The sequence below is a fragment of the Nannobrachium achirus genome (assembly GCF_963921795.1).
Source record: "Nannobrachium achirus genome assembly, chromosome: 9".
Lineage (NCBI taxonomy): Eukaryota > Metazoa > Chordata > Actinopteri > Myctophiformes > Myctophidae > Nannobrachium > Nannobrachium achirus.
Genome location: NC_137818.1, coordinates 65,238,622 through 65,264,954, shown reverse-complemented (window position 1 = coordinate 65,264,954; position 26,333 = coordinate 65,238,622). Strand labels below are relative to the sequence as shown.

Here is a 26,333-nt window from a genome sequence, read left to right as displayed (position 1 = left end):
GTGCATTTGTTATCATTGTTCACAGCTGAGAAGCGCTCGAGACACTGCCATGAAAAACAACCAATCAAAATACAGTGTAGACGCACCACACTGCCAAACCCCAACCTCTGAATAGTGTTGGTCAGTGCATGCAGTAAGCACACCGGGGGCGCAGCGCACTGGATTTTCGAACGACACCGCACCAAGTGCACCGAATAAACGAACGAAAAGAGAGCACACCAGTGTGTTCAGTGCGCATTTCCTAACGCACCCATGATATCATGTTTAGTTGATCAAATTCAGGTTCAGTGTATTGAATGTTAAGTACAATTAAATAGTACAAATCTAGTTTTGGTACTTTAACTCATTTAGTGCTCCTGAAATGAACGGATTAAAATGTCCAGCGTGCCTCCCGCAGGCTGCATCCACGACCGTTGTCTTATTTTGAAGGCCAGAAGTCCATAGCGTAAACACTTCCGGTTTGACGTCATCGCGTCATTCACAGGAAGCGGTCATCGTCAACATGTGGTTGTGTAATGGCGGATCGGTGCTTTTCAACATGTGTTATATAAGCGAGAATCTACTGCCATCCTCCCTTTAAAAGTGTTGTTTTGAGATAATGGACATTAAAGATGAGATTCCCCGTCTGCCTCAATGTTATGGGATTACTATGTTGTGCTCGTGGATCCGTGATGATGATGAATCGGCGAGGGCGATCGTGTCAGGACCTTCCGGCACCAACAGGTAATAGAGTACCGCCGTTACAGTAATAGAGTACTTTTCACGAGTATACTCGGGATCGGCAGCATGTGCTACTCGAGTATTTTTCACGAGTATTCTCGGGATCGGCGCTAATTGAGTTAAGTATTTGATGCCAATACATTTTATTAAGTAAAACATCACCACTGCCTAAATGTAAGATGACATGACAGTGACAACCTTAGTGACATCACTGATGCAGTATTAAACTCCTCCTAGTTAGGTTATACACATCTATTTACAACATGTATGTCCGTGTGTAATAGCTGTAGTTGACCTGTGCCGCAGGGGTCCTTAACATTGTTCAACAAACAGTTACCATCTGATACGGTTGCCCCAGTTAGTGAGTGACATGTCTGACAACCCATGTTGGCTGGAGCAGTGATTCACTGCCATAGCAATAGAGGGAAAGCACAACGTGTCTTTGTGTTGTTGTACTGTAGCTGATGTGATTCTTTCTTTCTTTCTTTCTTTCTTTCTTTCATTTCTTTGTTTTGTCTACTGTATATTTTGTAGCAATTGTTTTTTTTGTTCCTTTATCTTTGCTAGGTGCTTTTTTGCGACCATAGGTCGCATTTACTACCAAAACCTCCACGGGCTGTCTGTCAGTGAGTGAGTGAGTCAGTCAGTCAGTCAGTCACACTTTTGCCCTGCTCATATCTCCACAACCGTTGCCCCCATCCATGCCAAATTTTGCACACACACTCCTTGACTGCCAAACTACAACCTCTAAGGACCCCCGGAGCCCCAGGGACCCCCAGGTCCCTGGGGGACCCCCAGATGTAAAAAATGACCAAATGTGCTCACACGTCACACGTCACACTTTTTTCCCTGCTTATATCTCCGCACCCGTTGACCCGATCCATGCCAGATTTTACACACACACTCCTTGCCTGCCAAACTACAACCTCCAAGGACCCCCGGAGCCCCAGGGACCCCCAGGTTCCTGGGGGACCCCCAGATGTAAAAAATGACCAAATGTGCAAAAATTACCAAATGACCACCCCAACGGGGCTGCTCACGGGGAATTCCCGGGGACCACCGACTCCTGGGGCTCCAGAATGGATGCAAAAGTGGTGGCGCCCCCAGTGGAGGACCCCCTGCCACTGCAGCGCACATAAAATGCCGTAACTCGGGCTAGGAGCGTCCGGGAGAGGCGGGGCCGGTACCTATTCGTCCGCCAAGGCAACGCGGAGACCCCACCCCTCATTTCTCACATGGCCCTATTCTAGCGCCACCTTCAGGCCGATTTTTAAAACACATTTTTGGACACTGCTCCTACAGTTTTTGCCCTAAAATCACGAATATCACTACACAGCATGTCTACACTCATGTCATCAACATGGATCAGGAAGATTTGGGAAAAACACATTTTTGCCCTATTTGTGGAGATAAGCCACCTACGGTCGCTTATCTCCCGATTAGGGAGTCTTACTGGTAGTAGTACTGTATGCTGTACCCAAATAAACGACACACAGTTGCAGTACTAAAGGGAAGCTGACGTGGCGGTGACACCAACCCTTAGTGACGTCGCTGATGCAGTATTTGAAGTCTGGCCCCCCGCAGCTCCAGGACATGTCCTCCAGGCTGAAGGACTGGTTGGAGCGCAGCATGATGATCTCAATGGCACTGGACTTCAACAGGGCGATCTGGTCCTCCGCTGTCAACTCCCTGTAGGACACAAACACCAACATCACCGTTTTAGCACGCCCATTCCATGAAAATGAAAACCTATAGTATTTACGTTCTATCATTTTTATCCCACGATTTTGTGACCCATTTTTCACCCAGTGCCAATTACCTAACCTGTAATCCTGGTTTCTGCTCTCCCTCTGCCGCGCCTGGGGAGACAACGGACAGACCTCATGATTCCTTCAGTGCATGAGTAGTCCAAGTTGCTTCTTTTCACCTGACAGGGGGGAGCTTCCCCGGTTTGAACGTAGCGCATGGAAGCAATACGTTATTCCAAACCAGGATTACTGCATGTTTTTGTGAGGGTATCTACCATAGGAGACACGGGGAGAATATGCAAACTCCACACAGAAAGGCCCTTTCTCCAACCGCACCTAGGGTGTGTGTGCTGATGACGCGGGGGAGGGAACACGCCCCCCAGTGCCCACAACGTCCCCCGGCGGGAATCAAACCCAGGACCTTCTAGCTGTGAGGCGACAGAGCTACCAACTGTGCCACCGTGCCCCCGACCTATAGTATTTAACTATAGGTTTTGTTAAATGAATGGTTAAACCTATAGTATTTAACCATTAATTTAACCAAAACCTACAATACCACTCACACTCCTTTAAGATAATTATCATCATTTAGGTCAAATAAGCACCGTTAGACTGTTGTGATTTAGTAACCTTCTGTTGTGATAAAAGTTCTCCTCCATTAAGGTGGCAACTTGTCATTCGGTTGAATTACTGACAGTGGTGGAAAAAGTACAGTAATGTTAAACTTTTGACCAAGTCTTCTTGTGTATAAAATGTATAAAAAAAAAATAAAAAAAAACGTTTTTAAAATAGCTCACAATGCGTTGCATCGCGACACATTGTGATCGTCTATTTTCAAATGTCAAAAATGTATATAGGGTGGATAGAACGGATAGACGGATAGAACACAGTACTATGTCTACATAAAAAAGTCCTTAAATTGTCACTTCAGAAACCCTCTATACACTTGTTTACTGTTGAGTAGGAAAAACTATGTTGCAAGTGAATCATCCGGGGACCCCCCCCCAAGAAAATGTGGGGGGGTCCCGACCCACAGGTTGAGAACCACTGTATTAACTCTCAAATACCTGGAACACGCCCGAGTCGCGTTAGATTTTAACCACTTTAACCATTATTGTATGCTTTAACCTTAGAAAAATAGCAGATATACAAGCTCACAGCGCGGCACCGAGTGCCACACTGCGAGCTTGTAGATCTGCTATTTTTGAAAAATCATGAAAATGTGTGCAAGTCTATTAATATCTTTGACCCGATCTTTGACCCGACTTCTAAATCCTTCCTCTAAATCAGTGGTTCTCAAACTTTTTCATGTCAAGGACCCCCAAAATTACAGGAATTTAGCCACGGACCCCCATCTCAAAATATGTTGTTCCAGGGACCACCCAGAAGCAAATATTAAAGTTACAAATGTTAGCTTTTAAGTAGATATATTCAAAGACTTGCAAAGAAAAATCATGGTTTTTCAAAAATAGCAGATCTACAAGCTTGCAGCGCGGCACTCGGTGCCGCGCTGTGAGCTTGTATATCTGCTATTTTTTCAATGGTTAAAGCAGTCAATAATCCTAGGCCTAAATGGGTTAAGCAAGCGCGAGCTATAGGACAACAAGATCCCCACCAAGGCCACGGCAGCATAACATGGCATGACAAGGCAAGTTTACATAATATCACACAAACATATCTGTACATGGGCACAAACCACATGATGCGGCCGGAAAGGAGGATGTGAAGAAATGTTCTAACATGTAGATGACAGTTGCACTTCTATAGGGACTTCCTGTACTGTATGATTTGGACCTGCAGTATCGTGATAGAGGAGAGCACGTGTCGGCACAAACACATCATATCTATATGATCACACAGCTTAACGCTTATTTCAATGCTTATTTTAACTCAGGGGTCTTCAGCGTTTTCAGGCCGAGGACCCCTTAGCTGAGAGAGAGATGAAGCAGGGACCCCCACAACCTGTTCATATATTCCACAGAGTTCCATTGTTTGACAGCACAATCATCAGTGTATTTTGGATTCGTGTCAATTTGTGTTATCAGATAGTTAACCACTTAGTACTACTAACCGTCAATACTTAATAAACTTGACCTTTCACTCTGTACTTAGTGTGCTCCTTTTTCCCCTCTACACCAAACCTCTTTGCTGAAAATAGCCGATCTACAAGCTCACGTTGTGAGCTTGTAGATCTGCTATTTTTGGCTAAAGTTCTCAGAATATAGACATTAGGGTTCAACTGGTTAATATAAAAAAGAAGAAAAAAGGTTATTGTCACACAAAGATTTGGAGGACCCCCTGTAGTAACTCTGAGGACCCCCTAGGGGTCCTGGACCCCCTGTTGAAGACCCCTGTTTTAAGCTTGTGAGCTATTTTTGTAAAATTGTGTTTTTCTATTTTTTCAAATATTTTTATTGTCAAGCACTTTCAAAATTGTCAATCATTTTCAAAACAAACAGTAAACAGTGCTTCCTGCAAGATTTCGAAAAGACTTAGAAGCCTTTAATCTCCTTTTTTAAATGGTTGAAGTAAGCTAAATCCTGTGGATAACCCACATGGTGTGTAACTGGGGGCAGCACTTCAGGGGAGGGAGGGGGGGTTTGTTGAGTTTACTTTATTTGTTTTTGAAAGTACATTTTTGGTCATGCAAAGCAGCCTTTGTTGTAAACGTTATGAGGAATGTACATCTAGAACATTTATTCTCTTTCATTGTATTGTATTTTCTTTTTTGGTGTGTGTGTGTGCGTGTGTGCGTGTGTGTGTGTGTGTGTGTGTGTGTGTGTGTGTGTGTGAGTGTGTGTGTGTGTGTGGGTGTGTGTGTGTGTGTGTGTGTGTGTGTGTGTATTTCTGTTTTTTGGCTAATCTTTGAATATATTTTTAAAGCGAACATTTGTAACTCAAATATTTGCTTCTGGGCGGTCCCTGGAACAACATTATGTTGAGACGGGGGTCTGCAGCCAAATGCATGTCATTTTGGGGGTCCTTGATGTGAAAAGGTTTGAAAACCACTGATTTAGAAGAAGGATTTAGAAATATTCAAAGACTTGCACAAATGTTCACGATTAAAAAGAAATTCGCACATCTACAAGCTTGCAGCGCGGCCGTGAGCTTATATATCTGCTATTATTTAATAGTTAAAGTAGTAATGCAGAATATCCCTTGAAAAAGTATTACCGTATGTCTTTCAAGTAGTCATGTGGCAAGCAATGGTTTAAATAAATGCAAATTCATGGCACCAAATGAATGCTCCCGGTGTGGAGGGATCCTTAGAGCGATTAAAGCTGCAATCAGCACTGCCTACTCAAACTCCTCGAGCGTCAGCATTTCTACATGCTGAGCTAAGATGGAAAGCGTGTTTGGGAAGATGTTTTAATATACAATATATTATGCTTTGAGCTTCAGGCACTACTTGTCAGAAATAGCCGTCCTCCCCGACACCAGGGTCAATGGAAGAGTAAGGAGACCACCTCCAACCACTGCAGATGTGCTAGTTATATTATATCGGTGTTGTCGAGTGGAATCCTTGAACATCCAGAACCGTTTGTTTTGAATTAATCATTTTAAAAAAGATTTAAAATAGTGAGAATAGCCGGTCTGTTTTCACTAGTCTTGTGCGACAGTCTTGTATGAGGAAGCTTTACTCTACGAAAAAAGCATACCATTTTGAAACTTGGAGATACGAGGTTTCTGCACGACAGTAGTCTCGCGTAGCCAGACAACTATTCCACAATCTCCGAATGCTATACTGTATAGATTCTGGAACTACAGCTCCTGAACGGCGAGTAATGCAAGCTGGCATTTCCGTTCAAGAAAATACATTTTAAAACCTCCAAGCATTTTAAAACCTAAAACCTCCAAGCTCACAACGCGTCGCGCTGCGACGCGTTGTGAGCTTGGAGGTCGGCTATTTTCACTACTTGATACCACACAAAGCTAAAAGACCCTTTTTCACAGGCCCAACACCACACCACTCCACACCACACTGCCCACCTGTGCCAGGTTTTCCCCTACAAGGACCTGGGTAGAGTGGTGTGAAAGTGGTACTAAAAGTGGTACTAAAAAGTATCCAATCTAGAGTAGGTCTAAGAGCTAGGCCAAACACTTCATAATGACCGATCACTCACTGACTTTTCATTTAGACCACCAGGATATAGTTGTAATACATGATAATAGATTCTATTGTGTTATAACCACTATTATAATCTATTATAGTGTATTATAATTATCATAGTAATACATTAATACTTTATAGTGTATTATAATCACAGTTATAATCCATTATAGTGTATTATAATTTAGGATAGTTGTAATACAAATTTATATTGTATTATAATCACAGTTAAAAGGGTCAATTTGTTTCTTACCGATAGGGGTACTTTTGTGTAATGGAAAATGTGGATATTTGTATGTGGTGTGGTGTAGTGGTGGTGCTAAAGCTGCAGTCGAAAAGGGGCCTAAGAAAATTAAAAAGGCAATACTGGAGATGGGTCCTAACGTCATGGATTTCTACACAGAAAGGGCAATTCTTTCAACATAAGATGCTGCGTTCAACTTCAGGAGAGTTTGGACAAGGAGATTCTATTGAATGCTGCCTTCAGGTAAGTCATGCAAAGAGAGTATTTGCATTTCTTTCACCTTAGTGAAAACAGCATTCATGGTCTGGAGAGGGCACTTTTTTTTACAGACCGTTAAAAGGACAGGGGCTCAAGCCCCCTTTGACGTCTACAGTATGTGTGCACGCGCCTGCTTCAGTGCCACGCCGCCTTAAATCTTCTGATGACCTTTGCCACTGCATGCAACACAATACAAACGACGCGTGTTCGTCAGCCCTGGTTTTGACATGCCGGGCAGAAACTAACATTCAGCAGTAGACGTGTTTAAAGGCCAGTTCGGGGTTGGCTATATTTACCGAAGATTATATTAAATTAACTTTGGCGTATTCTTTTCCTTTTGGAAAATATCTAAATTTAGGGGAACATTTTGTACCGTCCTAAAAATGTGCGCGTCAAACCCCACCCATCTGGCACCTACAGGACGTGGGATGAAACGAACCACTAACAGAACCTTCAAATACACTGTAGTTCAAACCCTTTCTCTTTCTTCTCTCTATCCCCCTCTTCCTCTGCTCCTCCTCCTCTCATCTCTTGCTCCCTTTCTCTTTTTCTCTTTCACACGCGCACGAGCGAGCGAGCGAGCGAGCGTGCGCGCGCACACACGTGAGCCATCTGGTACCTTCAAAGTTACACTTCTTTGTGTGCCGGGGCCAGGGGTGTCACACCAAATCCTGGGCCCTGGGTACAAGGATTCATTGCGGGCCCCCCCAAGAATGTTCTTCATAGGGGGAGGGGGTTTAACCCGTTTAGACTGGGAACGCATTATTTTGTGCTATAACTCTGCTATTTTGGAGGGGAAAAAAGTGAACATTGGTGCAAGTCTTTGAATATTTCAAATCCTTCTAAGGTTTAAAAAAAAAAAAAAAATTATATGTCAGTGGTTCTCAAACCTTTTCATGTGAAGGACCCCCACAATGACATGTATTTGGCCACGGACCCCCATCTCAAAATATTTAGTTCCAGGGACCCCCTCCAGAGGCAAAATTTTAGGTACAAATGTTTGCTTAAAAAATACTAAGAATTGCACACATTTTCACGTCTTTTCAAAAATAGCAGATCTACCAGCTCGCAGCGCGGCACTCGGTGCCGCGCTGTGAGCTTGTGGATCTGCTATTTTTTCAATAGCTAAAGTATAAAATAATTCCAGGCCCCGGTCCACCTTGGGCCCTATAGTAACTCTGTCCCACTTCCCCCCCCCCTTGTGACGCCCATGGCCGGCTGGGGAGGTTTGAGGTGAGGCGATTTGGGGAAGGCTGGAATAGGACAGTGTGTACAATGAATGCATGGTCGCCATGGTGACGGCCCCATGCACGTTCACTAAAGCTGTGCCCCTCCCCCTCGCCCCGCCCCTCCTCGCTCTCTCTGCAATTCAAATTCAAATGTTCTTTATAGCAGGGGTTCCCAAACTTTTTTCTCTCAGGGCACCCCATAAATATTTTTTTAATCCGAAGCACCCCTACATTATAATTTTCACTCCCAGCACCTTATATTTATAGCATATCGTCGTTGTCGGGTGGAAACCTTGTATGTTCAAAACTGTTCATTTTGTATTTATCATCTATAAAATGTACTAAACTAGTGAAAACAGCCGATCTACAAGCACTGCGAGGTGTTGTGTGCTTGTAGATCGTCTGTTTTCACTAGTTTTGTGCGACAGTCTTGTATGATGAAGCAGGGCTTTGCTTTACCAAAAGACGTATACATTTGAAACTTGGAGATACGAGGTATCTGCCCGACAGTAACGATATTTTAGTGATTACGTTGCGAGGAAAACGTTGAGATAATAGCCATTTTGGTTAGAACTGACTGAAAATAACTTTGTACTTCAAGTTTAAAATTATACTAAATATTTGTTTAAGTGTCCAAATAAATTCCAAATATTACCAAATGATCTCGTGGCACCCCTGGACTGCGGTCACGGCACCCCAGGGTGCCCCGTCACCCACTTTGAAAACCCCTGCTTTATAGGATGAAATACGTATTGCCTGCTACGTATTGCCAAGGCAAAATCGACAAAGCTGCATCAGACAGTATCTGCAAATTAAATGAGTAAGACTCCCTAATCGGGAGATAAGTGACCGTTAGGTCGCATGTATACACAAATTGGCCTGTAAGAGGCATTGGTTATAGACTTTGAGTTTAGAGATACTGTGTACCGCTTTGGGTGATTTGTGTGCAAAGTCACTAGGGGCAGTGGCAAAATATGTGTTTTGCAAGAATCGGACACATGGTGGCGCTAGAAGAGCAGGTAGGTGTGAAGATTGTATGCGGCAGGTATGCCTATGTGTTGAGGGAATGTGCGTGGGGCAGGTGGAATTATTTTGAAGAGGGAGCAATCCAGCAAACTTTAGTATGCAATCGTTGCCTATCAGGAGGGAATATGGGAAATGGTCCAGATGCATGTTGCTGACATGAGTTGCGAGATAGTGTGTACCACTTTGTGTGATTTTTAGGCTGTAGGAGCAGTGTCCATTTATGTTGACGGCAAAAAGCAGCCTCATGGTGGCGCTAGAACCAGTGTTGATTTCGTCAACTAAAACTATGACGAAAAATAATTGTCGACTGCGTTTTTTCACTGACGAAAACGAAATAAAAACTAGATAAAAAACTAAGCTGTGATGACTAAAACTAAGACTAAATATATTGCCAATTTCGTCAACAAAATAAAAACTAGACTAAAACGTTAGGGAGGGACTAGTGGAGAAGAGAGTCATTTTATGTGTGGTTGCTCTCAGCAGTGAGCTTGTAGATCGGCTATTTTCAGCACGCAACCAAGTGTAAAATCAGTTATTAGGATGCCATCAAGGCCTGCCAAAATACATTTTAGTTGACTAAATCAACTGTAGATTCAGTCACCTAAAATCTTATGATATTTAGTCGACTAAAATTTTACTAAAACTAAAACTTTTCAGGTGACTAAATTATGACAAAATGATATTTCATTCAAAAAACGAAATCAAAATTTGCTGTCAAAAACAACACTGGCTAGAACAGGGGCATGTGAGAAATGAGGGGTTGTGATTTGCCAGCCAAGGAGTGTGTGTGTGCAAAGTTTGGCATGGATAGGCGCAACTGTACCGGAGATAAGAGTAGGGCCAAAAGTGTGAGGTGGGGTGACGTGACAGACAGACTGATGGACTGACGGAGGGACAGCCAGTGGAGGAACCCATATTGGCTTCCTCTTGTCTGTCTCCAGAGTGTTTTGCACTGCAGGAGTTTATGAGAGTGTGTGCGTGTGTGTGTGTGTGCGTGCTTGTGTGCGTGTGCGTGTGCGTGTGTTTCCGGAGCTAATCTCGCAAAGCGCCAGACTGATCAGTGCCAAATATCTTGTGCAGACTTCCACGGGGCCACAGAAGGACATTCACTGATGTATTTACACATTATGTTTTATTGAAGAGAAACCTGCACACTCTGCTCCAAATGACTGAGATTGACCAGATGAAGAGCTAGTGCTCGAAAAGTTGTCAATAAAATTCAGTCATTTGGAGCAGAGTGTGCGGGTTTCACCCAGCACCTTATTTAAGAGATGTGCGTATTTTTCTACATTTGATCACATTATGTTTTATACATTTTTTAAATGCCTCACTTTAGTTTACATAGAGTCAAAGTCAGATTTGGAGTCATATGTCATAGTAGATGACTGACGTCACAGTAGGGGTGCGCGATAGAAAAATACGCTATGGCGATATTTTTCCAAGCTGTATCACGATACACGATCTTATCATGATTCTTTTTTCACGTTAGTTTTTATGGTTATTTGAAGTTACTTAAAAGTACTACAACAACACCTACAAGGTAACAACTACTAAAAGAAAAAGGAGAAACAGACCATTTAGACCAGTGGTCCTCAAAGTGGGGTCCAGGGACTCTCTGGGTTCCTTTTGGGAGGTCTAAATTGACCATTACAAGTATGTAACTCTGACAGAATACAAATGAAACCAAATGGACCCGTGTTAAGGGGAGACCTTGACATTTTGAAGTTTGAGTACCACTGATTTAGAACAAAATTCCCCGTCTCTCCAACTCTTTAGTCAAACGGAAAATACATTTTAAGGCAGAGACGTGCAGAGAATGTTAGAGAGGCAGGGGCTGACATTTCTAAAAGGGCCTCCTTTTGGTGAAAATATCAAAAATAGCAGACCTCCAAGCTCCAAGTGAGCTTGGAGGTCGGCTATGTTTGATGCTTGATTGAGAGGGCAATTCTTTCAACATAAGATGCTGCATTCAAGTTCAGGAGAGTTTGGACAAGGCAATTCTCTTGAATGCTGCCTTCAGGTATGGCATGGAAAGAGGGGCATTTGCATTTCTTTCACCGTAGTAAAAACTGCATTCATGGTCTGGAGAGAGGGCACTTTTTACAGACTGATAAAAGGGCAGGGGCTCAAGCCCCCTTTGATGTCTATGTGTGCAAGTGCCTGTTTTCAGGTGGGTTGCCAATTTCATCCAACCACGAGAGAGTACCCATATTTCAGCTCCAAGTCATAATGATCCAGTTCCGGTTTTGTCTGCTCACTTCGTTGCGTCGTCACCTCCAATTTCCCATGTTTATCCTGTGGCCTCTCCTGATTGGCTAACACTCCTACTATATCCCAGCCCTGTGGATTACATATGCTTTTGGCTATTTTCAGTTCAACGGGGGGATTCCATTCCCTGCATTCACCACAGTCTGGGCTCTGCTTCAAATGTCCTACAACTTTGGATACCTGAAGAGGTCAGCGGAAAAGACGAATGGATGTAAATAGAAAACTAAAAGTGCAAGGGGATTCTTTTAGATTTCTTCACATATGTCCGTTTATGTGTTTTATTTTGGGGGTTTGTCTGCCTATTAATATTATATCGTTGCTGTCAGGTGAAAACCTAGTGAAAACAGCAGATCTACAAGCACACAACGCCTCGCGGCGCGAGGCGTTGTGTGCTTGTAGATCTGCTGTTTTCGCTACTTTTGTGCGACAGCCTTGTATGATGAAGCAGGGCTTTGCTTTGCGAAAGAACGCACAAATGTGAAACTTGGAGATACAAGGTTTCCACCCGACTACGACGATATGGTAGAGAATGACAGGAAACGGAGAGAGAGAGGCGGTGAGTGATACACAACAAAGGTCATCAAGGAACGGGGACTCGAACCCGCGACAGGCTGTCATGCTGCACAAGAGTTTTTTTTAAAGAGTTGAGGCATTTAATTTTGTATAACATGGTTCTATTGTTGCGAGGCGTTGTGAGCATGTATATCGGCTATTTTCACAATTTCTGCCTCTAAAATTTGAGAATTTGAGAAGTCTGTAAAATTGTCACTTTAGAAATGTACTTAAACTTTATGTCGGTTTGTTTACTGTACTTTTGACTTTTGAGTGAGAAAACAGCGTTTCACATTAAGCTAATCATCCGGGGACCCCCCCCAAAAAAATTTGGGCAGGAGGGTCCCGACCCACAGGTTGAGAACCACTGCGCTAGTCCATTTCATGTTGAAGGAAAGGACACATGCATGCCACAAAGATGCATGTTACTGTTTTCCTTCCACTTTTGAAGATTACGTGCCGTATGTGTGTGTGCATACATTTGTGCGTTTACATCCTGTGAGAGCGTGGTTGTTCTGCTGCATTCTCAGAAGAGCTTGTTTGTTTGTTAGCGCTAATAGCATCTCTTAGCGCCGCAACACGTCGGGATAAAAAACAACGACGTGTGTGTGTGTGTGTGTGTGTGTGTGTGTGTGTGTCATATACATTATACAAGACTATAATCCGTCATGAATGTGTTTACGTTGTAAAGCAGCAGCTCCTCATCATCATCCAAGTTATGCAAACGATGTTTGCATGTGTGTGTGTGTGTGTGTGTGTGTGTGTGTGTGTGTGTGTGTGTGTGTGTGTGTGTGTGTGTGTGTGTGTGTGTGTGTGTGTGTGTGAGAGAGAGAGAGAGTGTGTCCATGTATGTGCTTGATACTGTTCACATATTTATTATGTTTACATTCACGTTCTCATGTTTATGTTCTCTCTATGCTGCGTACGCGTGACTGCGCATCTCTCCCGGAATGCGTCACGCAGAACAAATCTCTGTATAGCACAATAACACATCTCTGTATAGCACAACAACAAGGTCACATCGATTTGTGTATTGTTAGCGGCCTCCTGGTTCCATTCTTGTGTCTGCCTGCAGTGACGCATGCACCAACGGGAGAGTGCTTTTTGTAGGTCTTTCAGTCCGAGTGTATCAAAAAAGCAACACACACACACACACACACACACACACACACACACACACACACAGAAACTGAACTAAACTAAACTGGAACTAAAACATAATATTCTTTTCTTGCCCTGAACTGGGAAGCACGGTGGGTGTCAAATTCCATCAATATGCTACAGGTTGGAAGATGCAGGTGTGATATAAACAACGGCGAAAGCAAGCGAAAAATCATAAATAAATAAACTGTTGTCTAGTTAGTTTGATAGCTAAAGATGTGTCTTAGTTGCATTGCAATAATGAAGAAGTTGCCAGCACTCAAGGAATCTCCTTTTAAAAGCTTTTATTTACCTCACTGGACAGTGGAAAACGGACGCGTTTCGACCTTGTAGGTCTTCGTCAGTGTTATAACGCCGAAAATACATTATCTAAATTGGAGTGCAGCAGGCTTTCTGCTTTGTTGCAAGCATCTTTCTCTATTAGTTTCATTGCACCATGTAAGATTCACCTGAGTTACACTGGCGTAAAGTCCACTCTAACCAAAATAATTTGTCACCATGAAATGTCATTTTCAATTTCCCGTTGTCAAATTACATGAATAGAATATTCAACAGTCGGGCGGATCAATCTGGGACAACGTTGTTGCCTAGCATTTACCGCAAATTATGGCCTTCATATTTTATTAACCAACTGGCTATCGGGGTCGGGGCTGGGTCGAGCCCTATTCATTATCCTTGTAATTGACCACTCAGGGAATAAAGTAGTGTGGTGAGCCGCTGTATTGTTGTTCTTGAAGCCATTTAGACCGGGGTACTTTAACAATTATTTTATGCTTTAACTATTGAAAAATAGCAGATATACAAGCTCACAGCGCGGCACCGAGTGCCGCGCTGCGAGCTTGTAGATCTGCTATTTTTTTTTTATCGTGAACATTCGTGTCTTTGAATAGTTTTGACCCGATTCTAATGTCTTCTAAATCCTTCGTTTTTTTCTTTTTTTTTTGAAAAAAATATGTTTCTATGTCAGTGGCTCTCAAACGTTTTCATGTCAACCTCCAAAATGATATGTATTTGGCCACGGACCTCCATCTCAAAATATGCTGTTCCAGGGACCACCCAGAAAGCAAATATTTGAGTTACAAATGTTCACTTTTAAAAAGATATATTCAAAGATTTGCTCAAATTTTCATTACTGCGCTGTGAGCTTGTATATCTGCTATTTTTCAATAGTTAAAGCATTCAATAATTCTAGGCCTAAATAGCTCAATGTATCGTTGTTCTGTTACAACAAAGAAATGTCTCTGGCCAACAGGTCAGTCATCCTCATTTCCTCTTGGGTCAAATGAAAGTGTGAGTATATTGTGTATAAATTAGCCATAAATCATAACTCTTTAGAGGTCGCTTATATTGGGACGTTTACTCTCTACAAGAGTTATAAAGGGGAGTCAGAACGCTCTTGCTGGGTGAGCCCTAACGTCCATTTTAGGCTCAAAACATGTACAAATCAATAAAGTGCTCACCGCATCGTTGAAACAGTTTTCTATCTACCGATGAGCCCACTCGTTGGCATGTGTTAGTCCATATGTTTCCAATAAATTAAGGTTTACTCAAACTTCTCAGATACTCGCGTTTCCTCGTCGGAATGCTTCCGCCGTCAGAACTACAGAACGTTGGAATACTTCCGCATACAAAAACGTCATGTCCTAGTATGAGCGAATAGCGACGGCGATCAACGTCACGTGGTATTTTCGTCCATTTTCACCCAACAACAGGGAAAGCGATGAGACTGAGAAGTTTGAGTAAACATTGATTTATTAGAAACATATGGACTAACACATGCCGACTAGTGGACGGGACGGTAGAAGAGTGTTTCGACAATGCGGTGAGCACCTTATATATTGATTTGTACATGTTTTGAGACGAAAATGGACGTTAGGGCTCAACCAGCAAGAGTGTTCTGACTCACCTTTATAACTCTTGTAGAGAGTAAACGTCCCAATATAAGCGACCTCTAAAGAGTTATGATTTAGGGCTATCTATACATTATACAGGACTGTCATGAATGTGTTTCCGACAAAAAACAGCAGTCCCTCATCATCATCATCATCCAAGTTATGCAAACGTGCGTTTCCAACACAAATCAACCTCATATCCACTTGGATACTTTGGACATACAGTATCCATTCATAGCCGATTGACAGCTTGAATATCGTACGATATTAATTCTCTTTCAAATAAGAGTTAAAGGTTTATTTGGGAATCTGTAACATTGATGACTGAATTTCCAAGAATCCTGAACGGAAGCGGTGCTGGAGCCAGAGTTATTTTGGTAGGAAAAGGGCCATGGATGTATGAAAATGTGCTTTTATATTCAAAAGTGCAAAAAACAACAATGTCTCTACTGTATGAATGGATGTTGTGTCTAATGTGTAGTATACTTAGCCTGGAAACTAGCCAAATCTGACACAGCTAAGAAAGAAAAAAGAAATAGCCCTGGGCAGATTGGTCTGACGCTCCTCGGTTTGAATTACATTTCACTCACAACAGAGTAGGGATGGGAATTGATAAGGGGGGGTACAAATGGGTTCATTTAACATAAATGTTCTTTTCTCTGAATAGATGAACACAGCATACACAGCCCCAGTGGTCATCTATTGTGCTATATAACAGGGGTTTTCAAAGAGTGTGACGGGGCACCCTGGGGTGCCGTGATGGCAGTCAAGGGGTGCCGCTTGATAATTTGATAATATTTGGAATTTATTTGGAACCATTTAGTATCATTTTAAAAGTTATCTCGCAACACACACTAACATATCGTCACTGTCGGGCAGAAACCTCGTATCTCCAAGTTTCAAATGTGTACGTCTTTTGGTAAAGCAAAGCCCTGCTTCATCATACAAGACTGTCGCAAAAAACTACAAGCACACAACACCTCGCATAGCGAGGCGTTGTGTGTTTGTAGATCGGCTGTTTTCACTAGTTTAGTACATTTTATAGATGATAAATACAAAAGGAACGGTTTTGGACATACAAGGTTTTGCAGTAGATTATAGTTTATCATGATTGATTATGTGTGACGTTATAGAGTAGATCATGTGTTCATTGATTATATTAATATCTAGGTCTGTATGATGATACTAATACTTGATAGTTAGGACGGAGTCGAGAAGTCTTCAGAAGGCCTCAGTAACTATTGTTTTGGTAAAGCCTATCTTGTTATGGTACAGCTCGTCCCAGAGGCCTTGAAGCCACAGTATAACTCTAGTGTTTGACCATTCTTCTTGGCAGAACTCTTTTACCACTGTCCAGAGTGTTAAACTGTACTTCTGTCCATGATATCATGTTATATAAACTTAACCACCACCACCTAATATAAATTGTCTTGTCTCCTCATTTTCTCATGATTATTGATTGATCTGAATTCCACAACAGTTTCCACCCGATAACGACGATATGCTATAAATATAAGGTGCTGGGAGTGAAAATTATAATGTAGGGGTGCCTCGAATTAAAAAAATATTTATGGGGTGCCCTGAGACAAAAACGTTTGGGAACCCCTGCTATATGCTATAAGTTCTCAACAAGAACCGGTTCTTGATTCTCATCCATACCCCAGAGTTGAGGGTCAGAGCCCAACCCATGTTTTTTTTTTTGCTGTTACGCTTGAATCTGTTTGATGCGACGCGTTGTGAGCTTGTAGATCGCCTATTTTCAAACATTTCTCACTTTTACTTTTGGTACTTTAAGTTAGCCTGACACTCAGCCTGAATTGACATTTCGTTTCAATCCATTATTCAGTCTGAGGTCGCTCCCCCCCAGGGCGATTGCAGGGATGGGCGTTGCCAAAAAAGAGGCAGTCTTCTGCGATTGGTTCACCGTCTGACCAACACATGACGTAGTGTTGTTATGTGGCTGGCTAGAGGCTAGCCTGTTGCTTGCTAGTGCTACTTGCTAACCAAAGAAACAGGCAGAATAGGAGCACTACGAACTAGTAATCAAACACAACATAACATGCCTGCTACTGGTGTTTCATCGATACGATCGCATTTTACCGCAATTTACCACATTTTACCACGATGCGCGGTACGGTACGGCGGCGGTGCTTGTTTACTTGGAAACGCACATGAGTTCTGGGAAACCCCCACCCATGCTGATCACAAGACACTGATTCACAACGCTGATTCGCCGTACGGATTTTCGAACGAGGCAGGCCTCTTCAATGGGAGCGATGCTAGACCCCTGAATCGCCAAAATATAGTAAAACATGCGAGTACTTTTTTCACCACTGGTAGTCTGTAGTGGCGTTTCCATAAAGCCTCTTAATGCACATTAAGGGTTATCCGCATAAATATTTTTATGGAAACACTTCAAAATTCGAAGAAACTTTCATTATCCACACAAACTTTTATCCGCTTGGAGGAGGTGGATTTTGAGGCTTTATCGAATAAACTAAATGCGCATTTGTGAATGGAAACGGGTCAGCCAATAAATGTGAATAAATTATGACGTATCGTCCTCCAGGTTAAACACTTTCCCCTGCCGCTTAACGTCTATTGTATAGCGTTAGCCCACAAAACAAACCGGTTTATACACATGGAGTGACACGGACCGTGTGTAAATTCCTCTCGTTTTCACAACGTGCCAGGCTGCCAGCTGTAGCTCTTTTGTGCAAAGACAACCTCCGACAGAACCAGTGGTGGGCAAGGAGCGCTTCGCTGTGTTCAGCTGGACCACGCTGAGTCGGCACATGCGACTGTCGCTAATTCGAATGACACCCGCAATTGGAAACATGCTACATTCGCTTAATGCGCATTTCTGGTAATTCGCTTCCTATTTTCGAATACGGTTATGGAAACATGACTTGTGTTTGGTATTGTTTTGGGACGGGTGGTTGTGGTTTTACCTGAAACCCGGGATCATCTTGGCGAAGCCGATGACCTTCTGGATGCTGTAGGAGACCAGGTCGGCCAGGTGGGGCAGCATGGACAGCTTGGTGTCCTCCTCACTGGAGTCTGGGCTGCCTGCACCGTCCTGGTACATCATCAACAGGTTGCTGAAGTTCAACTTGGTGTCCACCGACTCTGTATGGGAGAAGAGAGGAGAGGAGAGGAGAGGAGAGGAGAGGAGAGGAGAGGAGAGGAGAGGAGAGGAGAGGAGTAAATCGTCGTTGTCGGGTGGAAACCTTGTATCTCCAAGTTTCAAATTTGTACGTTCTTTCGCAAAGCAAAGCCCTGCTTCATCACACAAGGCCGTCGCACAAAAGTAGTCACTAGTTTTAATCATTATTAAAATGATAAATGCAAAACGATCGTTTTGGACATACAAGGTTTTCACCCGACAACGACGAAATGTATCTATGATCAATGCAATCTACCAAATGGTTTTAATAGTTTCTTTTCGTTCAATGCTGATATTCATTCATATGTCACACGGCAATCAAAAGACCTTCATGTACCTTATTGCCGTACTTCCCTCAGGCAGTTTTCAATAAGATTTAGAGGAGCTGATTTATGGAATGCCGCCGATCCAAGGTTTAAAGGATCTCCATTAGACGTCTTTAAAGCCAACTACAAAAAAATGCTCATAGCTAAAATGTAGTAGATTAATGTGTATTTGGTTGTGTACAGGTCTGTAGATAGTTTGTAGTATATATGCATGTACTTTATTGTATGTAGATTATATTTAAGCATGTTTATTGAACGTAATGTATATATTTTTAGTTTTTTTAAATATGTATACTTATGTCTGTTTTTATAAATTAGGGGAAGTTCTTTATAAGCCTTTAGGCTTCTTAACTTCTCCTGCACAATATGAGATACAAATGTATTGAATGGATTGCCGATGGAAATGACTGTGATGGAACTTATCTGATGATGACAATTTCATTTCCCCCGTGGGAATTAATAAAGGTCTATCTGTCCATCTACGAAACCAACTAGTGTAGGAAACTAGAAAATTTTGTTGCGACCGTCAGGTCGCAGTCACTATCAAAACCTGATATTATCCTAGATAAAGTACTATGTTCTATCCGTCTGTCTTTCAATGTTATATGAGATACTTAAAGTGTGGTTCCTGTGGAAATAAGCCTCGGCTTTCTAGGATCTCCTTTTAGTTGACCTTGTACCAGGGATTTGTACTGTCATGAAACTGTACTTTTTTCTATTGCAAACTCCGTCCGTCACATCACGTCACACTTTTGCCCCTACTCATATCTCCGCCACCGTTGCCCCTATCCATGCCAAACTTTGCACACACAATCCTTGGCGGCCAAACCACAACCCCCACCCCTCATTTATCACATGGCCCTCTTCTAGCGCCACCATGAGGCCGATTCTTGCAAAACACATTTTTGGACACTGCTCCTACAGATTTTGCCCTAAAATCACCCAAAGCGGTAGACAGTAAGTCATGTCATCAACATGGATCTGTCCCATTTCCCATATTCCCTCCTGATTGGATACGATTGCCTTCTAAAGTTTGTGTATGTGACGTGGCGGTCGCTTATCTCCCGATTAGGGAGTCTTACTAGTTCCTGAAGGAACAGTGTGGGCTCTCTGTGTAGGTGTCCAGTATCTAGTACTTAGGGAGTCGGCGGGGAGGGTTGTTAGCTTTAAGTAGTGGGTGTTGTTACTGTTAAGTATCGGTATAGTGTTAACAGTGTTGCTAGTGTTAAACGTGCGGTACTCAAAATGCTGTACGTAAGTACTGTACTTAAGTACACTTTTGAGGTAGTATTTCCAGTTTTCAGTACTTTTACTCCTACTCCACTACATCTTGGATCCAAATATTGTACTTTTACTCCACTACAGTTATTTGAAAACTACTTTGCAGACATAAATGATTATATTATAAAACATACATTAATCACTTTAGCCCTGTTTTACATCTAGGCCATTTGAAAATAGCCGTTGTGAGCTTGTAGATCTGCTATTTTCAAACATTTTGTACTTTTACTTTTGGTACTTTAAGTACATTTTGGCGCCAACACTTTCATACATTTACTCGAGTACATTTTGAATTCCGGACTATTACTTGTGACAGAGTATTTCTACACAGCAGTATTAGTATAAAACATTTTTTCCGCCATGCGAGCACGTGCGCTAGTGTGTGTGTGTGTGTGTGTGTGTGCGTGCGCGTCTCACCAGGCGAGTGGTTGAAGGAGTCCGAGGAGGCGTCCGAGAGAGAGTGAAGCGACGCTGCGCGACTGGCACTGCGCGTTACCGGGCCCTCTCGCACCGGAGGCTGTAGACACACACACACACACACACACACACACACACACACACACACACACACACACACACACACACACACACACACACACACACACACACACACACACACACACACACACACACACACACACGCAAGCACGCAAACACAAGGTTTTATAGTAGCACTCATCAAACAAAGTTATAGTGGGTCATAATCTGCCGGACAGAGTAATGTTCTTCAAATTAGCTTTGGCATGTTCGGCTGGCTGTTTTGCAGGCTGGTCCACTCTCTGTATGTATCCCAGCTTGACAAAAACATTTGGCTTTTATATGTACGTTTGATTTTTCGTGTTCTTTTTTTATTGCCGCCTCAAGCTCGGTTAGTATGAGCAATTCCCGGATCACAGGAACTTCCTCCCTTTAGCTTAGTAGGAAATAAACTGGACTTTGCCTGCGCTGTGATGTATTGAGATTTTAAGGCTGGCGAGTGTGTGTATAATATGTATAACCCATTAGGAACTATTGAAAAATAGCAGATGTACAAGGTCACAGCGCGGCACTCGGTGCCGCGCTGTGACCTTGTAGATCTGCTATTTTTGAAAAGTCATGATTTCTTTTCTTTTTTTTTGCAAGTCTTTGAATATATCTTTTTAAAAGTGAACATTTGTAACTCAAATATTTGCCTGATACATAATATTTTTAGACGGGGGTCGTGGCCTAGGGCAGGGGTTTTCAAAGTGGGTGACGGGGCACCCTGGGGTGCCGTGACAGCAGTCCAGGGGTGGCGCGATAATGATAATGATGGAATTTATTTGGACACTTAAAAATATCATTTAAACTTGAAATACAACGTTATTTTAAGTCAGTTCTATCCAAAATGTCTATCTCAACGTTTTCCTTGCAACATAATCGCTAAAATATGCTATAAATATAGTGTGCTGGGAGTGAAAATTATGAATATAATGTAGGGGTGCCTCGGATGAAAGATACATTTATAGGGGTGCCTTGAGCCCAACAAGTTTGGGAACCCCTTGGCCTAGGGGTTCCTTGACATGAAGAAGTTTGAGAACAACTGACGTAGAAACATGCGTTTTTTTTAGAGGGGTTTAGAAGACACTGAATCGTGTCAAAAGTATTCAAAGACTAACGTTCAAGATTTCTCAAAAATAGCAGATATACAGGTTCGCAGCGCGGCACTTGGTGCGGCGTTGTGAGCTTGTACTGTATATCTGCTATTTTTCAATAGTTAAAGCATAAAATAATGGTTTTAGTAATAACGCGTTCCCGGACTAAACAGGATAATATAACGTGCGTTACACCACGCTGCAGGCCTATAGGTGGTTTGAGATTCAGGTTTCCCCCTCCCGCGACATAACAACAAGCTAGCTGACTGAACGCTACAACGGCTCATCTTCAAAGGCAAAATGAAAAACCACAGCTGCCTGGCAGCGGAGTCTACAGACATCCACTCAATAACGTATGGTATCGAGTGACATCTTAAAATTCATTGTAAATAACTTCTAAAGGCTTTGTTCCAAAGCCATGAAAAAAAAAAGAAGAAATATGTAAAACACAGCTGTTAAAGCCCGCCCTCCTGTCCCTACTACTCCAGTGTTTTTTTGCGTTTTTCAGCTGCTGCGTGTTTTCCAGTGTCAACCTGTAGTCATATACGTTGATTCAACCTGTAGTCATATACGTTGATTCAACCTGTAGTCATATACGTTGATTCAACCTGTAGTCATATACGTTGATTCAACCTGTAGTCATATACGTTGATTCAACCTGTAGTCATATACGTTGATTCAACCTGTAGTCATATACATTGATTCAACCTGTAGTCATATACGTTGATTCAACCTGTAGTCATATACGTTGATTCAACCTGTTGTCATATACGTTGATTCAACCTGTAGTCATATACGTTGATTCCAGAGGCGCCGTAGAGACTGGGGCCTGACTGACTGATGCCAGATTGTTGGGGTCCGATGCTGGCCTAGAATTATTGAATGCTTAACTATTGAAAAATAGCAGATATACAAGCTCACAGCGCGCTGCGAGCTTGTAGATTTGCTATTTTTGAAAAGTCGTGAAAATTTGAGAAAATCTTTGAATATATCTTTTCAAATGCTTTTTTTTCAAGACTTTGAATTAGGGCATTAACCAAAAAGTCGACAAGTCGACTCAGTCGACTTTATTGCACAAGTCGACTCCCACCAGGGAAAGTGGAAAGTTGAAAAACATTTTCTTTCCTTTGTATCCTTATTTTTGCTCCAAGGGTGCATGTGTACAGTATTCAAACAGTAGGAATGCTTATTGTCATTATTTTCACTAAGCCATTAATTAACAGCCTCCCTGCAGCTGCTGCAGCCCTTTGATTATATAGGAATTATTATTCTATTATTCCATGTAAAGTCCAGAGTTGAGTTGGTTGACTTAAACAACCAACCGCAACGCGAGTCACACTTGAAAATGAATTCCGTCCTTGCCCCTTTTATGCCCATATATGGACTAATGTCATCAATATTAGTATGCCCATATATGGCCATATTGTGTCAGTCCCTGCTGTTTCAGTCAGCCCTTAGGTCACAATAATGGTGATATGAAATGTTCAGGGGTTCCCAAACTTTTTTGTCTCAGGACACCCCATAAATATATTTTTTTTAATCCAAGGCACCCCTGCATTATAATTTTCACTCCCAGCACCTTATATTTATAGCATATCGTCATTGTCGGTTGGAAACCTTGTATGTCCAGAACCGTTCATTTTGTATTTATCATCTAAAAAAATTACTAAACTAGTGAAAACAGCAGATCTACAAGCACACAACGCCTCGCGATGTGCTTGTAGATCGGCTGTTTTCACTAGTTTTGTGCGACAGTCTTGTATGATGAAGCAGGGCTTTGCTTTACCAAAAGACGTACACATTTGAAACTTGGAAATACGAGGTTTCTGCCCGACAGTGACGATATTTTAGTGATTATGTTGTGTAAGATAACGTTGAGATAATAGCCATTTTGGTTAGAACTGACTGAAAATAACTTTGTACTTCAAAAAAAAAAGTGTCCAAAATAAATTCCAAATATCATCAAATTATCTCGCGGCACCCCAGGGTGCCCCGTCACCCACTTTGAAAACCCCTGCTATAAGGGACCCTCGGCCACCCTAACTAAAACGGGGAGTGTATAGAGAGCGTCTCCAACGGACCCTGAAGCGCGTGAAGTCGGAGTAGGAGTCGTCGTAGGTCTTGTGGTGCGCCTCCACCAGGCAGGAGATGATCTGAGACTGATCGTCGTCCAGGCGGGGCTTCATGGCCTCCCGCGCCGCCTCCTCCTCCTTCCTCTTCATGATCATGTCCTTCTTCCTCTGCACCTCCTCGTCCGTCAGGATGACTGCAAGAACGGGGAGAGAGGAGAGTTCAGTCAATAACTCATGAAATAGCAACCCGTTTAGGCCTAGGACTATTTAACCCATTTAGGCCTAGAATTAGAAGGATTCAAAAGACACTTATAGAATCAGGTCAAAATTCTAATTTTCACGATTTTTCAAAAATAGCAGATCTACAAGCTTGCAGCGCGGCACTCGGTGCCGCGCTGTGAGCTTGTATATCTGCTATTTTTCAATAGTTAAAGCATAAAATAATGAAACACAAATTGTGTACCCGTTCTGAATGGGTTAACGCTTTAAAAACTTGATTTTGTTTAATATTATCTTTTTAAAAGCAAATGTTTGTAACCCAAATATTTGCTTCTGGGGGGGTCCCTGGAACAACATGTTTTGAGATGTGTGTACTTTTTGGGGTCCTTGACATGAAAAAGTTTGAGAACCACAGTTAACCCACAGTGTTGGGTGTATGGTAAAAGCTAGGGGAGGGGATGATTTTATGTAATTAAAACAGTGCTTTTCGATCAGGACTTTTGACTCAGAGGAAGAAACCAAAAATACCCAGGGGGGTCCCTAAATTATTTTGGGGGGTCCCCAGATGATTGCAACATTGTTTTCTGACTCAATAGTAAACAAACCAACATAAAGTTTAAGTGTATAGTGGGTATCTGCACATTTAAAGTGACAAATTCAGGACTTTTTAAAACCTCTAAAATGACAACTTAACCATTGGCCAAATACTCAAACATTAGAGGCAGACATTGTGAAAATAGCTGATCTACATGCTCACAACGCCTCGCGCTGTGAGCATGTAGATCTACTATTTTCACAATAGAACCGTGTTAAACAAAATGTAATGGGTTAGGGTTAGCCTAACCCTAACTCTTAGTGCTCAGTTACGGTCCCCAGTTAAAATATGATTATTTTGGGGGCTGCGGACTGAAAAGGTTGAGAACCATCATGACCAAACATCTCCTTGTTTCCCCAGGTGGTGGCGCTGTCCGGGCTGACTGAGTGGTCATCTCAGCCGGCTGGGAAAACCAACTTATGTCTAACCATTTTCAATAAACCAATTAAAATCATGACTGCGTTTCCTCGAGTGCACATAGTGCTGTGCAAATGATTAAAGTGCATATGCTGTGCAAATATGAATAATTCAATCAACCCTGGAACACACATAATATAAAGTGTGTGTGTGTGTGTGTGTGTGTGTGTGTGTGTGTGTGTGTGTGTGTGTGTGTGCGCCTGTGCCTGTGCCAAATAAGCATACATGTGCAAAGTACAATTAACATTTTATTTCGATGCCTAGTGTAATTTAGCGAAAGCACACACGCGCACGCGCACACACACACACACACACACACACACACACACACACACACACACACACACACACACACACACACACACACACACACACACACACACACACACACAAAGGAATCATCCAGTGAATACAGCACTGGCTGATCTGCATGACAAGGTGTCTCAGCAGCCTCACAGTAACATGATAGCGGCGCGGCACAAAGCCATGGATGACAGCCAGTTAACCCATTTAGGGTTAGAATTATTGACTGCTTTAACTGTTGAAAAATAGCAGATATACAAGCTCACAGCGCGGCACCGAGTGCCGCGCTGCGAGCTTGTAGATCTGCTATTTTTGAAAAAAGGTCGTGAAAATGTGTGCAAATCTTTGAATATATGTATTTTTAGAGCGAACGTTTGTAACTCGAATTTTGCTTCTGGGGGGTCCCTGGAACTAGATATTTTGAGATGCGGGTCCGTGGCCAAATAAATATCATTTTGGGGGTCCTTCACATGAAAAGGTTTGAGAACCACTGACATAGTAGTCTCTCAAGAACAGATTAACTGAGCTCCAGATAAGTGAAAAGGACCTTTTCTTTGACGATGGCTGGCCAGATTGCTGACATATAAACATAGGTTTTTTTCCAAAAATCTTAGAAGGATTCAAAAGACACTTATAGAATCGGGTCAAAATTCTAATTTTCACGATTTTTCAAAAATAGCAGATCTACAAGCTCGCAGCGCGGCACTCGGTGCCGCGCTGTGAGCTTGTAGATCTGCTATTTTTCAATAGTTAAAGCATAAAATATTGCGTCATGATGTGTTCAGGCCTAAATGGGTTAATCACAGTGCGACAGCAGCGGACACACCTCGTCGTTCCCCGGGAAATGGAGTGTGTGATCGTACACGCTTAACCCGCTGACCACGGGAAGCCAGTTTATGTTCTCTAGGGTAAGTTGGGGGATGGAGCGCTCGTTTTCGTCAGGGTCGACAGGTTAGCATTTCACCAGGTTAGCAAGTTACTGAAGTTAAGGTTAGAGTTAAGGTTAGGGTTGGGTTTAAGGTTAGGGTTAGGGTTAGGTTTAGGGTTAAGGTTAGGGTTAGGTTTTGGTGCACCTCTGCCACGGTCCAAGTGACTACAATGGAGCTCTCCCTACCTCCGGTTCAGCCAATCA

General features: G+C 42.5%; 1 protein-coding gene across 1 annotated transcript in view; it reads right to left on the bottom strand.

The window, feature by feature from the left end:
- Positions 1-26,333, bottom strand: part of LOC308291861 (vitamin D3 receptor A) — a 110,091-nt gene that overhangs the window by 6,391 nt on the left and 77,367 nt on the right. Inside the window, exons 4-7 of the mRNA XM_080733993.1 lie at positions 23,677-23,861; positions 20,400-20,499; positions 18,161-18,338; positions 2,258-2,409 (exon numbers count right to left, since the gene is read on the bottom strand). Of these exons, the coding sequence (XP_080590119.1) occupies positions 2,258-2,409; positions 18,161-18,338; positions 20,400-20,499; positions 23,677-23,861 (615 nt within the window). The remainder of the gene's footprint in view (positions 1-2,257; positions 2,410-18,160; positions 18,339-20,399; positions 20,500-23,676; positions 23,862-26,333) is intronic.